Raw genomic sequence first — 17,975 nt, 5'->3', positions numbered from 1 at the left:
AGACAACAATAAGGGAAAAGAACATGATCATCACTAAGTGACATAAGGTATATTTATTGGCATGTCATAATGAGATTCCATATTGTGATTAATGGTTGAATTTTATGCTAAAATGTAAATTTAACAATTGATGTAAGATGGTCAAAAGGCAGAAGTTATTAAGGAATAAGAATGGTGAGTTTAGATTATCAGCAATAGATTAACAAATGGCAAGGATATGTTTTGTTAATGAGAGATGAGTGATAATAGTATCACTGTTCAAGAAAACAGATTAATATTTATTTCTATTGTCCTATGAGACAGAGAGGCAAGAGCATTTTTTAAAAGAGTCTGTTAGAAAAGAATGTCAGTCAGCTAAGACACAAATGAGGAAAGCTAAGATAATAAAAATCAAACTTGGAATTATTTGGTGTTAACTAAAATATCACTATTAAGATGAAAGTAGAAGAACCCGTGGGCCTTGAGAAGGGATGTTCATATCTCCTGAAAGCCTGTAGGAGAAGAAGGGCATTTAAGTTAGACGATCTGGGTGCTTCTAAATAAATACTAGCAAAGACACTGTTGTGTGTTGTGAGATATATGTAGGCTATGTTATCTAACACACAAGATTGGGGAGGCTTCTAACCCAAGAACGACTAATGATAGAAAGTAAACTAGCTAGATTTTTATAAATTATGTTTTATTATTTAAGTAATACATATGAGTTCCCATATAAAATGTTAAAAAAAAAAAAAGGTTAGAAAGACAGCTGCTTCCTAATCATTCTTAAACCCTTTTTTTCTGTGCACTTCAGGAGGATGTTCCTAGTATACCCCAATAGTTCTAATCTTGCAGTAGTCACGATTGAATTACCCTTTATTTTTTAATCTTATTTTTGCCTGATTAGAGAGAATACAGAACATTTTCATGTTGGAAGGCAGCCCAGTATAATGGTAAGCAAACGAATGGGATTTGGAATCAACAACCAGGGTTTGAACCAGGAAGCATGCCATTTATTGTCTCTGCAACTCCTTCCCCAATCCATAAAATGGGAAAATCAACAGTACCTATCTCTAAGATAGGTAGATAGGACACTGAAATGAAATGACATTTAAAGAATACCTAGCACTGTGCATCCTCCATAAATATTAGCTAATATTATTACATGCAATGTACCTATTTTAAAATATGTGAAAAGTACTTTGTAAATAAAATATAAGAAGTGATAGTTATTATATAGAAGTAAGGTAAAAAAATAAGGATATTCTAGATTGTACTTTCTCTTTGGTGATGGAGGTAGACTGAGGAGTCTTTTGGATTCAATTTTAGTTATAATCAACCTTAAAATCCCAACAGTGTTTAACTTAGTGCTTAGTCCACTGCATAAGTCAAATTCAATGTATCTAAAAACTCCACCTTTAAGATCCCCCTCAGGTAGCTTTCTTGTATATACAAAGGAATTTAATAAAAGCTAAAAATTTAAGCCAAGTAAATTACATCTTGGAGATAGGAACATGGATGTGTGTTATAGTTTATAAATTTGAAATATTTCATAAACAAATTCAATGTGAAGATTCAAAGTTAAAGAATTTTTTTTATAACGGCCTTTAGCTTTAATCACCAAGATATATTTTTTTTGGTGACTTAATCACTGAAATTTTTAAAAAGGGCTTGAGATTAAATTATTTTTAAGTCCAAAGCCTTTTTAAAATGTGAAAACAGAGGTTTCTATGTGCATGGGGAAAAATGCTTTGGTTAATGATTAGAGATATTCAATTGTTTACTTTAGTTAGAGGCACTGATAAGTCTGCCTGCTCCACAAGCAGAATTCACATCACCAATTTTATGGTCTGTGAAAAGGAAAATGCTGTATGGAGAAACAGAATCACCAGTGACAAGGTCAAGTTGAAAGCAGTGCCAAATAGTTAATCCCCCAGACTTCACACCCAGATCAGAATTCACTGGGTCAAAATGGAACTAAATTTAGCAGAAGAAAATAGAATTAAATGGCATTCCATGGATGTATTGAGTACCAGAGCTCTGTATTAGTTATTAGAGCATCTATTACGTGTAGTTAAATTTTAAGATTTTGGTCAATTAAATCAACATATTCTGGATAAAAAGAAGAGTTAAATGAAAATATGAGTGGAAAAATAAGAAAACAAATTTAATTAAGGGCTAGAAATACAGTAGCCCAACTTCAATGACATGGTTAAATGTTTTTATTTATTTTTAAAAATTTATTGTATTTCTTTCTCTTCCCTCCCCCGCCCCAGTTGTCGGTTCTCTGTGTCCATTTGACACGTGTTCTTCTTTTTGTCCGTTTCTGTTGTTGTCAGCGGCAAAGGACTCTGTTTCTTTTTGTTGCATCATCTTGTTGTGTCGGCTCTCCATGTGTGCAGCGCCATTCTTGGGCAGGCTGCACTTTCTTTCATGCTGGGCAGCTCTCCTTACAGGGCGCACTCCTTGTATGTGGGGCTCCCCTACGCGAGGGACACCCTGCGTGGCACGGCACTCCTTGCGCACATCAGCACTGCGCATGGGCCAGCTCCACACGAGTCAAGGAGGCCTGGGGTTTGAACCGCGGACCTCCCATGTGGTAGACACCGTATCCACTGGGCCAAGTCTGCTTCCCTTAAATGTTTTTAATAGAAGTTTCCTTAAATTTTATTTCTTGTTTATAATACAATTTCCACTTGTGGGGCGGGGCTAGGGTTAGAGGAGGGAACCTAAGCAATCCCTTCAGTTGTCTTGAAACTAATTTTTTTCTTCTTTTTATGAGAAAGGTTCATATTGTATTCTCAAACCTGGACATTCTCAAAAAACACCATTACAAATTATTAAATATCTTATGATTGGCATTAAGTTTACCCAAATTTATTATGAATTATGTCCCAAAGAGTGAACTTTCTATATGACGGAAAGTCAACCAAATAGTTTTTCTTTTAACTCTTGATGGAAGAATTTTTCTAAAATAATTGTACAACTTAGAAAAGTCAAGTTTCTTAAACTTCAATATTATTATTACTATACTATTTTGAATATAACACAGGAAGCTACGTGAAATAGGCAAAGCTGGGAAGGCAAGTTTTTATCATAATGAAATCAATTATATTGATATTGTGATCATAAAATTAGCACAACCTCATACGATACAAACAACACATATGATATAAAGGAAAAAAAAGAAAAATCACAGTAAATTCCAACAAATATAGGTCACCCCACCTCACAGAAGTTTTGGTGTCCAACCTTTTGCACTTCTTTTATACATGTATGCACACACATGAACACACACATATAATTTGACTTGTATTGGAGAATGGAATACATGCTGGATTTTTCTTTCTCTGTTTATGACTATTATTTTCTTTACAAACTGCAATTTTTGGATGGGGGCCAGGAAGTTTGTTTTTAGTACTCTGAATCCCCCTGTTGTAAACTCTTTGCCCCTTGGTTGGCAAATTCTCTCCACTCCCCCAAATCTAGGACTCATATACTCTTTTTTTCCTATTCTCTATGTAAAGTTGTGCATGAAATCCTTTGTCTACACCACTGAAAGTCTTACCTGTCTAGGACAATTTAGATTAAGAAAAATCATAACACATCAAAGTGAAGGAGCTTAAGAATTAGAAGTGACATTTCTACTAGGAGACAACTGGAATTAAGAAAATAATACAAAGGTAGTATCAATGTCTAGAACTCTATGTAAATAAGCATCTACTCTGACAATTTTAAGGCTGTTCTTATAAGTATGTTGAAATAAATATTCTGAGGGGAAGCAATGAAATTAGAGTAGGATTCACTTATGGCTGTACCATTAATACTGGTGATTTTACTTTTATTATTAACTAAAATTAAACACTTTCAGAGGATTTTAAGTGGCCAGGCCTGCCTAAATTTCTCTCAAAAGTCATCTGTTTTTCAATTTATCATTCATCAATGAAAATATTTATATCTTCTGGTTGAAAAATTTATTACCCTGAGTATATCTTTATCAAATGTTATGTCTTCTTCCTCTATTTAGTGATGCCCAATGCACTTGTGTTAACTTTTGTGTTAGAGTCAGGAGTTCTGGGAGAGATATCAGTTACTCAATGTTTTATTTTACTATTATACTTTAGGGTTTAAAAATTCCTCAGAGGAATAACAATAGGACTAGACATCATTATCCAGTACACTGATCAATTCAAAGTTCATATAAAGAACTTCATTTTACCTGTTAAAAGCCAATTTTAAAAGATAAAATAATAAAACAATTGTATAATATTAGAGTTGGAATAGACTTTGGGAAGTTTAATTACAAAATCTTACTCTTCAGAGGAGAAAACCAAGCAATGGAGAAAGCCAGTGGCTTGCTCAAGGACGAAGACAACAATGAACATGCAAAGAACACAACACACCTAATATTATTATCCAAGACTATCTCTCAAACAATATCAGGGCTTCTTCCACTATCGCACTTCCTTTCTAGGCCTTCTCCATGCAGATCAGAGAAAAAAAAAGGGAACAAAATTTTAAAACCTGTGTTTTACTCTTGTAAGGTTTTTACATTTCTTTTCCTGAGGCGATCTTGGCTTTCAATTCATCAACTCTCCAACCATCTGAGGTAGCATATAACCACATCTTACTAATGAGATTTTTTTAATTGTTCAAAGATGAGCACCAAAGTCAGTAATACATCTTGGATTTAAAAGGAAAGTACGAACCAGTAGAGAGCAGAGTAGACTCTAATAAGAGGACAGGAAATGGTGATCACCATGCTTCTCTGTGGTTATCATAGTGATAAAGACAGAGGTCTGTCTAGGGACAGGGTCAAAGGACATCAAATATCTACAGGTTAACTGAGTTTATCGCTTGAGGGATTAAAAAATAATAATCAAGTGTAGAAGCAACCAAGAGAACAACCTAGGCCAACTTAAGTCAGCCCAGAAAGGAAGTCAAGGCAGTAGGGCAGGCATTATTCAAGTGGCCCCATGGGCTCACACCAAGGCTGCAGGAGAGAAGCCTGCTTCTCTCTGCCCTAACCTCTGCTAACACATGCTGGTTACCAGAGAATGGCAAGTCTCCTCAGGAGGTCCCATACGTCACAGTGGTAAAGAGACCAAGTTAGTTTCATACTATGAGTACTTGTAAAGGAAGTCTCCTATCTGATTAATTTTCAATGCTATTTTACCAACTCAGTATGCAACTTCAGGGAGCTAAAATATTCTGTAACTAAAAGCTAAGGAAGAGAAATTTACCTTAATTCCATAAATGATCTATTGCTCTTTGAATAGAATTATTCTTTAAAGTTTAATAAGTTTATAATAAGTATAGTTCTTTATTTACTTTAAGGTCAGAGGAAAAGCTGGCAGAAACCAATGGCTCAGAAGAGTTTTATGAAGATTAAATGAGCAATGTGTTTACAACCTTGCCTGGTACATTATTAAGCAATATATAAGCACTGGCCATTACTTTTGTGATTATGACCCTTGGAAAATCTGATGAAAAGTACAATGGCAAAGTATGTGTAATGCCTGGGAGAGCTTTAAAAGGGGAAGCAGATTAAATATTATATTGTGTGTCTCTCTGCTGACAAGTCATATTTTTGGAAGTACAGACAGCTGTATCCCGTATATCAAACTGCAAATGCCATGGTAACCACTGTTCCTAGGCAATTGTAGAATTACGTGTGTCGTCCATTTTCTATATAATAAGTATAAGAGGAGAGTGGAAGAGCAAATGCTTTGTGATAACCTGGAGAAGAAACTAAAATAAGGTATATTTCTTAAAGATTACAAAGACATGCTCCATTCCAACAGAGCAGTACAACCTTAATTACTCTGAGTTAAATAAATAGTATTAAAATTCATTTTAAAAAACTAAAACTAAATATGTATTTGTATATTTCATGATATGCTTATAAACTTATTTGTAAACTGTGATAAATATTAAAAGCTAAAATTGAGTAAGAAATGAATAACGTAAAACTTTTTGAAAGAAAATGAAAACGTTTGTTAAAAAACTAACACTCTAAGTATTAAATTTCACTTGCATAATACTGGATGGCAAAGAAATGCAATTTCTCAATATTTGACTCATTTGTCTGCAGCAGAATGCAAAATGAGACCAAAGGAAATGTCCAGTCACGATCATTCCTTACTATATATCCAGCCAAAACTCCAAATCCCAAAGAAAATGATGTACCATGCTATTTGTCAGGGGAAAACCTGTTCGTTGTTGCATATATAATTACAAGCAACAAAGCTCCACGAAACACATGCAAAGATGAAGAATTCCCAAGAGGCTCTGTGAATTCTATTGGAAAAGATTACCCACGACTTCTAGCCAACTCTTTTTCTTCTTCTTCAGATGTAAAAGAGGCTTAAAGCTTTCACCTGTCAATAAGACTAGGGCATCCTTTGACCACTGATTTCATTAAATGTGCTCTTAACAGACACTTGGGTAGCAGTTAAGTTGCAGAAACTGGACTTCTAAACTTATTTTTAACCAAAGAATTCTAAGTCACCTTCAATTTAAATCGATTCATTGAATTTCTGAGTGTCATAAATGCCAATCTTAGTATAAATATATATGTATATTTTATATGTGATACATGTGATATGGTTCATGCAATAACAGCATGAGCCAGCTATTAGAGATCTTGTTACATAAATGGCATTTCAAATCTTTAGGCAGGATCATATTCACAAAATGCTGGAAAAATACTGAGAAACACAGCCAAAAACTTTTAATTATTAAGTCTCCTTTTTCAAATGAACGTTTTTGTAGAAGCCAGTGTATTCATTCACCTTTTAAAGAGAAAATGAAAAGAGGCTTGAAATCATGTGAGAGTACAGAGAAATTTGGGGATATGAAAAGTACACCATAGAAATGAAAGTGAAGTATTTATTCTTTAAAAATATATTCTCTATATGGAGGAAATAGTTTAAATGTAAAAATAGTCCAAAGAAAGGTTAGGATAAGCTATTTTACTAATTTAGATCTTTCTTGAATCCTCTTTAGAAATCACACATTCAGTTTTGAATGGTAACTGAGAAAATCAAAAGCTTGTTCAGTGAGTTATTTGCAGTTAAGTTCCAAAGTCACTCAATTTGCTAATATTGAGAAATGTCTTAGAGGAATGAGGCAAATTATTAATGTGGACAGCCAAAAAAATATGTGTGGTTGGCTAAATTTTTTCCAAGAACAGATAGAACGACTTATCTGCAAGCCTTGACTAAGGCAAACATAATATTAATCAATGGCTACTTAAAGGAATACCAATAGCTCAAGATGAATAGATACAACTATACTAATTATAAACCACTTTGTCAAGTATTACTGTCATCTATGTCACTAGCTCCAATGTCTATTGCTTCACTCATATCAAATAAGCATTTTCTTTCTGTTATATCAAAGAGGAAGAAAAAAAAAGGAAAAATCAGTGTACTGTACTGTTAAACAGCACACCCTTGTGGTTTATTTTATACCTTAAACAAGAAAAATTAGAGGATAAGAGTGTATCAAAAATTCTTCAAAGACTTAGAACTGATCCTGTCATAATTTATCTTTTCCAGTTATATTTTTCTCTAGCATGCCACTCCATGCAATCATTAAAAATGGTGTCTTTTAAAATATCAAGTTCAAAGATATTGGTATGATAGATATGAAATATATATAGTTATAATAACTATCTTTGATTTTAAATTTAAAACAAATAAGCAGCAAAATAAATAAAATTCCCCATAAACTGGCATGGTTTTCTGAATCTTCTGGATAGCTGTATCTTTCTATATAAACAATTTAAATTCAAGAGTCTATTTTATTTATGTTATATTATGTTAACATGTATACATTTTAGTACTTGGTCCTTAAGCTTTCAATATAACCTTCCTAAGTCTCTGGCTTTTCTGTAAAAGCTTATTTAATAGAAAATATTGCTAAGAATTACCTGGACCAATTACTACAAAAATAAATGGGGAATCGGATTTGGCCCAATGGATAGGGCGTCTGCCTACCACATGGGAAGTCCAAGGTTCAAACCCCGGGCCTCCTTGACCCATGTGGAGCTGGCCCATGCGCAGTGCTGATGCGCGCAAGGAGTGCCCTGCCATGCAGGGATGTCCACTGCATAGGGAAGCCCCACACGCAAGGAGTGTGCCCCATAAGGAGAGCCGCCCAGTGCGAAAGTAAGTGCAGCCTGCCCAGGAAAGGCACCGCACACACACAGAGCTGACGCAGCAAGATGACACAACAAAAAAAGAGACACGGATTCTGGGTGCCGCTGACAATAATACAGGTGGACACAGAAGACTATGCAGTGAATGGACACAAAGAGCAGACAACTGGGGAGGGGGGTGGATGGGGAAGGGGAGAGAAATAATAAATAAATAAATAAATAAATAAATAAATGTGCACAATTTTTAGTTTATCCAAATACTTCTGAAAATTTAGCAGATATATAAAGTACTGAAATTTTGTTATATTTTATGACTGACAAATATTCTCATTGTATATACTGTACCTGGCTAGATGATACCTGTGGTTTACATTTACTGAACAATTTTCTTGAATACCTATTAAGAATTGCTGGAGAATATAATTCCTGCCCTCTGGCTCAGAGAGAATAAAGGGAAAATTTAACAGTGCTGTAAGTTTTAAAGAATAATATAATGCTATTTTTATCCCTAGAGGATGGTGTAAGTGAAAAAAAATGTTACATATATTAATGGAATATTATGTAGCCTTTTAAAAAAGGAAGTCCCTTTATGTAACAATCTCCAAAATACTTCATAGTACATTATCTGGGGGTGGGGGGAGGATACGTAGCATGGGCTATCAGCTTGAATATACATGAATTATCTTTGGAAGGATATACATGAATTATCTTTGGAAGGATACACAAGAAACTGTTACTAGTGGTTATCTCTGGAAAGAAGAACATGGCTGGGGCCAGTATAGAAGGTATTCACTGAATTTCTCTTTTTATCTTTAGAATTTTATATTGTATTAATATAGGCATGTAAATATGCAAATACACAAATAGTACAATTAAAGCCACAAGATAGACTAATTCAAAGAAAGTAAAGATCACTCTATGCTGGAATCTTTAGAAAATTCTCCATGGAGCAAGTAAAAGAAGAGGTATAACCTCAGTGGGTGAGTAAGGATGGAGAGGATGGAGGTTGGGTCACCCTTTTTGAAGGGATAAGAAGAAGGATTTTGCATGAGAGACAATGAGTAAAGTCTTCTGGTTAGAGTTAGAAGCATCAAAAAAATTTAAAGTAAAATTGTGATGAGTTTTGTAGAGGACTTTGAATGCCAATAAAATAACAGAGAGCTATCCAAAGGTTCTGAGCTGTGAGGTAGTAATTAGGAAATATAAATGCAGCAGCTTGGCACATTCAGAGTATTCTAAAAGCAAGGGAGAGACAAGTTAAGTCCTGGTTCTCTCCTTACTCGTTGCCCTAGATTTTCTCTAATCATGACTAGAGCAAAGGAAATGGAAGAAAGAGAAGAGGGAGATATTATGAAGGGAAATTGAATAAAGGATTAGTAACTAACCAGATGTGAAAAGAAAAAAGAACACATTAACAATCAACGATGTTTTTTTTTTTTTTTTAGCATGGTACGGGTGTTACAATTGATGAACACATATTGGAGCATTGCCACTAAGTGTGGATTATAGTTTACATTATACTTTAAACTCTCTCCCACACAATTTTGTAAGTTATGACAAGATATATAATGACCTGTATCTGCATTGCAGCATCACTTAGGACAATTCCGATCTCCTGAAAATGCCACCATATTACACCTATTTTTCCCTCTCCCTCCCATCAGATCCTCTGGTGGCCACTGCCTCCACATCAATGATAAAAGATCTCCCATTGCTAGAATAACAATAAGTCTATAGTAGAATAACAGTAAGTCTACTCTAGTCCATCATTCATTCCCCAATTCTGAGGATTCTGACATTGTGATGCATGCGCACTCCACCTCTAATTGAGAGGGGGCTGAGCTTGAGCTTTTCAGTCTGGGACAAAAAAAAAAAAACAGCTTGGTTTTAAATATGCTAAGTTCCAGATATTGATGAGTCAATACACAACAGTGAGTTCAAACAGCACCTGGAAAAATAATGGGATTGGAATTAGAAAGTGAACTGCTAGTTTATAAACACATAAACTAGCAAAGAATAGATGTTTTCTCTCAAGGCATATGGTATATAATAGGCTAAAACCAAAGATTCAGGTACCTCCAAATTTAGAAAATGGGTAAAGGAAGCAGAGACAGGAAAAAAAAATAAAATAGAAAGAGGGGAGAGCTATCAGGAGAGAATCAAGACCAAAGGAGAGAGAAAAATCAAGACCAAGGGGTGACCAATCACATAAATACTGCCAAGAAGTTAAGGAAGTGAGTGTTGTGGTGCCTACATCAGCAAGAATTCTCATGAGCAAACACAAATGGGACCACAGTTTAATGGTTAAGCATTTTTGTAATGAATAAGTTAAAAATGAGTCTTCATCTTCTCCAGGGAAAAACACGGAATTCTGGTTCCTACTGAGCAATACATCAAAGAATGATCCAGATCTAAAGAAAAAATAATTTAAAAATTATATAAAGATGTGTATTTGCCAAAGACAACACTTTAAAAAAGGCTGCTTAACAGAGGGACACCAACTGGTCATAAAGCAGAAGATGAGAATCAAAAGAAATAGCTTTTGGTGAGGTCACTGGTAGCACAGCCTAGAATTTTTTCAAGTAGACTATTAGAATGACAATATAGACCTCTTCAGGATCTAAAGACAAAGGAAGTTTACTGGGAATATACTGGATTAAAATAGCTGAAATAAAGATTTGGAAGCTGGGGCTATGGTACATTTCTATACACAGACGAAAGATGTACTTTGGTAGCTACTTGAGAGCATAATAATTTATTTTCTTATAATGCCGTTGTATGGTAATTAAAAATACAAAACAATACTGAAATGCTACTTCTTAATAATTTACTATGAAGGAATTTAAAGGATCTACCGACACAAAAATGAGGTCTTTTAGGGCAGTGACTTGGCCTCTGCTTATCTCATTCAGTTTTAATCTCCTAGTTCTTGCTCATGCCCAGACATGCCATAGTCCTCATATCCTGAGGTCTTTAACAGCGTCCCTCTCTTATCTGACAAATGCACTCCCACCCGCGTGGTAAGACTGACTTAAGAATCACTCTTCTGTGAAGCTTCACCCAATTCCCAAACAGTTACTTGGAAAAAGCTTTGTCAGTAAATAATTCTATTATTTGTAAAAATAACTATCCTCCAGCTTTGTAAAAGGAGATTTTAAACCAAAGATATTAAATTAAAAAGAATCTTCATAGAAATAAGAAAGAAGTTTAAAAAGATGATTTTACAAGGCACTATTGTTTTTAATCGTGTTTTGTCCATTTCTATTAGAGTTACTATTTACTTTCTAAAGATTATGGTTTGTAAGCCACATTTAATATCTAGAATTGACACTTTTAAAAAGTCAAACAGATTAACATATTTAGAGGGTTGGGATGAGTTCCTAGAGCATTGAATTTTACTGAGCTTCCAAAGGTGGAATAAAGTCCTTGAACTAGATATAAGAAAACTTCTTAGTATCTCAAATATCTTAACAAAAAATTTACTCTCAAAACTATTTAAATATTTTAGCTAATTTCAAAAAAAACAAAATATATGGCCTCATGTTCAGTAACATTTACATAATTCATTTATATTCCACATGAATAAAGCAGGAAATGTACAGATTGAATAAGCATGAACAGTAGTTTACAAATGGAAGAAAAGCAGTAACAAGAAAGTTTGAGGAAAAGGTACACCCAGAACAGAGCATAGAACACAGGAATGTATAAAAGTAACTGTATAGAAAGCAGATGTGGCTCAGGTGACTGGGCTCCCACCGACCACACAGGATGTTGCTGATTCGGATCTTAGTGCCTCCTAAAGAAGACAGTGAGCTGGCACAATGGGCAGGCGTGACGAGATGATGCAACAAGAGATGCGGGGAGGAAAAACAATGAGAGACACAACAAAGAAGTGTGCAGAGGTGGCTCTAGTGATTAGGCACCTCCCTGCCACATCAGAGGTCCCAAGTTTGGCTCCCGGTACCGCCTAAAAATGAAACAGGGAAGATGAACAGACAAAGCAAGTGTAAACAACAGGGGGATTGGGAGAAATAAATAAATAAAATAAATCTTTGAAAAAATAAATAAATAAAATTGCATAAATGCAGTAACACGATCCTAGACTAGATTTAACAATGCAGGAGAAAAGGCCCAAAGGGACATTACTGGGATGATTGAAAAAAATGAAATATAGACTGTATGCTTTTATCTATTTTAGATTTTTTGAACTTGATAACTGTACTTAATGTGGTTCTGTAAGTGAACATCTTTGTTCTTAGGAAATATACATGGAAGTATTAAGTGTTAAAGGAATATGTTCTATGCAATCTACTCTCAAATATTTAGACACTAGATAGACGGAAGGAAAGAAGGAAAGAAGGGAGGGTGGGAGGAAGGGTGAGAGTGAAGGCTAGCATAGGTGGCAAAACATTAAAGTTTGGGAAATCTGGGTATCTGGGTAGGGAGTATATATTGGAGTTGCATGTATTGTTTTTGCAATATTTTTGCAACTCTCCTATAAGATTAAAAGTATTTCAAAATAAAATTTTTAAAAATAATCCCATTCATTTCAATATTGAACATCCAAATAAGTCCCACACGAACACCATGAATCCCCAATAAACCCTTAGAGTCAGATCAAGAAGATATATCTAGTTAGGAACTCATGAATGCAATACAAAGATTACACTACTGTTTTAAAAAAAACAAGTTTTGTTTCAAAATAAGTATTTCCATTCCTATATAAACATTAAACAACAGCCCTTGGCTGGGCTTCTGTGAACAGGACATAAAAGTTTATGGATTATTTACTTGACTATGAAAACTTACTTAAATTTGACATATATTCTTTACCACATCGCAGAACTATACATATGTACAGAATCTCTTTCTAGTACCAATCTTATAGTAACTAGTGATGAACCTTATTACATACTAGTATGTGGAAAAAAACAAGGCAAAAGGAAAAATAAATGGCCCCTCTCACCCCACCTCAACAACACCAACTACATACCTTACTTGTTTCATCCACACTCACAGACTTCACTACACAAGAAGCTGACTTCTTCTGAGTCTGGTCAAGGTCCAGTGGGGCACTCTGAGATGCTGGCATTGGAGGTAATGGAGCTCGCCTCTTCTTGGGTGCATCCGATGGCAGGGTATTTGAAATATACTGTTTAGAAATGGTACTGGGCCTCGTAAAAGTTGGGCGAGACTTACTTATTAGAGGGGTTGCCGGGGCACTTGCTGTCTAATAAGGAATGAAGAAGGTAAAACCTATGTATAATTTCAAGATAAAATGTACATAAAATTTAAAAGAGATTTGAAGAATCTAATGAAATGCTGCATAAGAAAATAAAACACTTACTTGTTCCCGCCTTTTCTTACTACGTTGAAAAAAGCTGAAAAACCCTTTATTTTCTTTCTCCTTCATAATATCTAGGTTTGGTGATATTTGACAGGACTCTAAAAATAGAAGAAAAGCATCGTACTTTTGTATATAGAATAAAGTAATATGTTCCCTTCCAAGGTGTCCTTCTATTACTTTCCCTCTAAAAATGTATGTCATGATAAAAGGTACTATTTATAATCTACTGTGAACCAGGCTCTCTGCTAAGCACCTTACATACAATATCTTATTTCATATTCCAAGCAACAAGCAAGTTTAGTATTGTTCCTCTTCACTGCAGAGAAAACTAACACTTGCAGAAACTTAGAAACATACTCAGGGTCAACAAACAGGAAGTGACAAAGTTAGAATACAGACTCAGTTCTTTGTGACTCAATAATTTGTGTTCTATACATAATTACCAATATTTCAGAAGAAAAAAGACATGGAATTAAGATTTGAAGTCATCTCCACAAATTCTGGCCCTTAGTTTACTTTGGATTACAACTTTGTCTCAGAATTAAAGCATCATGAAATATTTTATTCTCTAAAACATGATTCACCATAATTACTTAGTATATGAACTATTTCATAAATGTTATTATTTCTTTAATCCAATGATTCTTAACTGGGGTGATTCTGTACCCAGGGCACACTTGAAAATATCTAGGGCTATTTTTAGTTATAACTGGTGGCTGTTACTGGTATCTAGTGGGTAGAACCCAGGGATGCTACCAAACCTCCTATAACACATAGGACAGCCCCCACTCCTGCCCCCACCTCCACAACTATCTGGCCCTAAATGCCAGCAGTACCAAGGCTGAGAAACCCCATTTTAACCAGAATGGCATATGTCAAACTTCAAGGCTGCATATACATTTCGTTCAATTTTTCTAAAAGATTCTTTGTTAATGTCCACTACTCAAAAGACCTACAAACAGTGACAAATCAAATAGCCCTGAGGCACCCTAGCCCAGACTTTCTTTAAGTGCCATTTCCCACTAAACAGAACCATAAATGCTTGAGAATAGTTGATTGTTTAGTTTATATCAAGGAATGTTTAAGATGAGGCTGGAACAGGGGTTCTTAACCAGGGGACCCTTGGGGGTCTGTGGAAAATTTCCAGAGGGTTCATGAGCTTGAATTGAAAATTCAAAAAAAACCCCATTATTCTTGTGGGGATGTGTTGGTGCAGGTGTGATATATTTATTAAATAATATACAGTATAGTGTGGACTGACTATGATTTTTATTTTGAGGTAGTGTGTTCTGAGTGCAGTGGATAAGTGCCTACAAAATACTGGTAAGGATGGTGAAGATGGTTTTATGACGCTGTGGGAAAACTGAAATTTCTAAATGTTTGCTGAAAATGACCATGTGAACAGATGTTGAACCAGGTTAGGTTATCCGGTATTGAAATGATGGGAAAGTTGTAAAATGTAATTTTGAATAATCCTGAAATTTAATTGAAGGACATGCCGATGTTGAGGGTCATAAAACTATCTGGGGAAGCAGACATGGCTCAACTGATAGAGCAGACGCATGAAGGGTTCAGGGTTCGATCCCCAGGGCCTCCTGACCCATGTGGTGAGCTGGTCCACACGCAGTGCTGACACGCTCAAGGAGTGCCGTGCCACGCAAGGGTGCCCTGCATAGGAGTGCCCCCAACACAAGGAGCGCACCCGGCAAGGAGAGCCGCCCAGCGTGAAAAAAAGCACAACCTGCCCAGGAGTGACGCGACACACACAGAGAGCTGACACAGCAAGATGACGCAACAAAAAGAAACACAGTTTCCCACTGCTGCCTGACAATGCAAGCAGACACAGCAGAACACACAGCAAATGGACACAGAGAGCACACAACTGGGGAGGGGAGAGAAATAAATAAAAATAAATCTTTTAAAAAAAATAAAACTATCTGCTACGATGTTCTGAGAAGGGATCTGTGGTTTTCACCTGACTGGCAAAGGAATCCATGGAACAAAAAAGGTTAAGAACTCTTGGTCTGGAACATCTTGTCACACCATAAAGAAAGCTATCAAAGTATCCTGGGGTCATGTCAAAAGGAATTAGGAATCAATATGATTAGACTTTAACCAACAAAAATCAGTATTATTAGTTACTTAATAATATTAATAACCTAAAAGATTGGAACACATCACATATGTTTAAGATATGTATTTACAGTGATACTAAAAAATAACAGAGCCTTATTGTTCACCTTTGTATAATACCAGGGAACCAGTCCATTATTGTAAAAACTGATAAAGGGAAAGAATCACACTTTTATCCTGCTTTTTCTGAATGGAGTCTTAACTAGGTAATGAAACAGTTGATATGGAAAAATTTGCTTTTTAGAAATATCCCAACTAATAATTAAATGAATGTAATAGATTATATCATCATTTTCAATCCTTAATTAAGATTTATGCAATGATAATCAATGGCTAACATCAAAAAAGACCATTTGTCATTAAGTGTCTCCTAATACACAATACCATCTATGAAGTATTTTTGCCAAAAATATCTTACCCAAATCTAGTCAAATCTCTAGATTTAAAAATCAGTTTACAAGAAACAGAGAGTAGAGAGGAACATATTAAGTAATACCACAAATTGCAGTCAGTAAAATCTTCAACACAGGAAACTCTCTGAGACAGATAACCTGGTTTCTTCAACAAATAAATTGCAAATTAAAAGAAAAGTAAGAACGGAAGCACAGGTGACTCAGATGATTAACTGCTTGCCTCCCTCCCACATCGGAGGTCCCAGGTTCAGTTCCTGGTGCTACTTGAAAAGAAAACCCGTGCACAACAAGCAGACACAGCAAATGCAAACAGCGAGGGGGTGGGGAGAAATAGATAAAAGTAAGAGAAAATTAGTGGCGATCTATAGATTTTAAAAACACTTATACTAAGAATATGAATTTAATGATAAATCACAATAAAATTTCAATGACATTAGAAACCAAGTAATGCACATCAAAACACATAGGTTGTTGTTAAAGCAGAGCTTAGGGATAAATGTATAGTCTTAAATGCTTTTATTTAAAAGGGATGATGGGAAACGGACTTGGCTTAACGGTTAGAGCATCTGCCTACCACATGGGAGGCCCATGGTTCAAACCCTGGGCCTCCTGACCTGTGTGGTGAGCTGGCCCACGCGCAGTGCTGATGCATGTAGGAGTGCTGTGCCATGCAGTGGTGTCCCCCCGGTAGGGGAGCCCCACGCGCAAGGAGTGCACCCTGTAAGGACAGCCGCCCAGCGTGAAAGAAAGTCCAGCCTGCCCAGGAGTGGTGCCGCACACATGGAGAGCTGATGCAGCAAGATGATGCAACAAAAAGAGACACAGATTCCCAGTGCTGCTGACAAGAATAGAAGCAGACACAGAAGAACACACAGCAAATGGACACAGAGAACAGACAAACTGGGGTGGGGGGAAGGGGAGAGAAATAAATAAAAATAGATCTTTAAAAAAATAAAAAATATAAAAAATAAAAGGAATGCTTGCTTTCAAAACTAAATTATGATAAAATAGGGGTTGCGTCAGGAAAGCAAAAATAGTTCCATTAATATAAAATATATTAATCCAGTATTCTTCAATAATATTAAAGGAGAACTATATTTCACAAATTTAAAATTCCTATATCTGGTGCTTCAAATATTAAGTAAACAATATGCATTCTGTTCAATGAATTTTTTTTCCCCCCAGGAGGCACTAAGGATTCAACCCAGGATCTTGAAAATAGGAAGCAGGCACTCAAATACTGAGCTATACCTGGTCCCTTACAAATGATCTTTCGGTAATATTAACAATAATAACGAACATGTGCATAGCAATTTATAGTTAAACATTTAGTCACATGCCAAATGTATGTCTTAGAACAACCCTGTGAGGTAGGTATCATAGCAACTTAGAGTTCTTTATCTAATTTGGAGGATGCTAGCATTTACTCTGCTGGGTGTCAAGAAATCGAAATAGGTGGAAACACTGCATTATACATCTCAGGAACTAAGTGACCAGAGAGATAAATTATCTTGCACAAAGACACACAGGCATTAAATAGTAGAGCTGATAGTAGTATCCATTTAAAGATGATTTATAAGACCTTTAATTTTTTAAGAAATGCCATTATTTCATTTTACGATAGAACACCTCACTAAATGAGCACTGATATACAATTAAATTGGTTGGAATACTAGATGACACAGAGCAATAAATATAACCAGAATATTTCATACAGTTATTTTTGTTAAAGCAATTTCCAGGTACCCTATCATCCTCCATTCTAGTTAACCTTTAAGTCTTTACTAAAGATCTATGTCAGGAATCACAGCAATCCAGACTCAAAGACTGAGATACAGGGCCATTGAGCTTACTTGGAAAAGCAACTCAAATACTGTAGTTTCCTATTTCCAGAAGGTAAACTGAAGGTAAGCACATGCAAAATTCTAAGCTGATAGTA

At 35.4% G+C, this 17,975-nt stretch overlaps 1 protein-coding gene across 12 annotated transcripts in view; it reads right to left on the bottom strand.

Annotated features, from left to right (window-relative positions):
* COBLL1 (cordon-bleu WH2 repeat protein like 1) overlaps positions 1-17,975 on the bottom strand; it is a 167,405-nt gene that overhangs the window by 30,519 nt on the left and 118,911 nt on the right. For all 12 annotated transcript variants that reach the window (XM_071216351.1, XM_012527502.4, XM_004464389.4 and 9 more), the window contains 2 exons: positions 13,491-13,588; positions 13,137-13,373 (listed from right to left, as the gene is read on the bottom strand). In XM_071216351.1, the coding sequence (XP_071072452.1) occupies positions 13,137-13,373; positions 13,491-13,588 (335 nt within the window). The remainder of the gene's footprint in view (positions 1-13,136; positions 13,374-13,490; positions 13,589-17,975) is intronic.

Source organism: Dasypus novemcinctus, chromosome 7 (genome assembly GCF_030445035.2).
Source record: "Dasypus novemcinctus isolate mDasNov1 chromosome 7, mDasNov1.1.hap2, whole genome shotgun sequence".
Taxonomy (NCBI): domain Eukaryota; kingdom Metazoa; phylum Chordata; class Mammalia; order Cingulata; family Dasypodidae; genus Dasypus; species Dasypus novemcinctus.
Note: the sequence above shows the minus strand (reverse complement) of the source record. Positions and strands in the feature narration are given on the sequence as shown.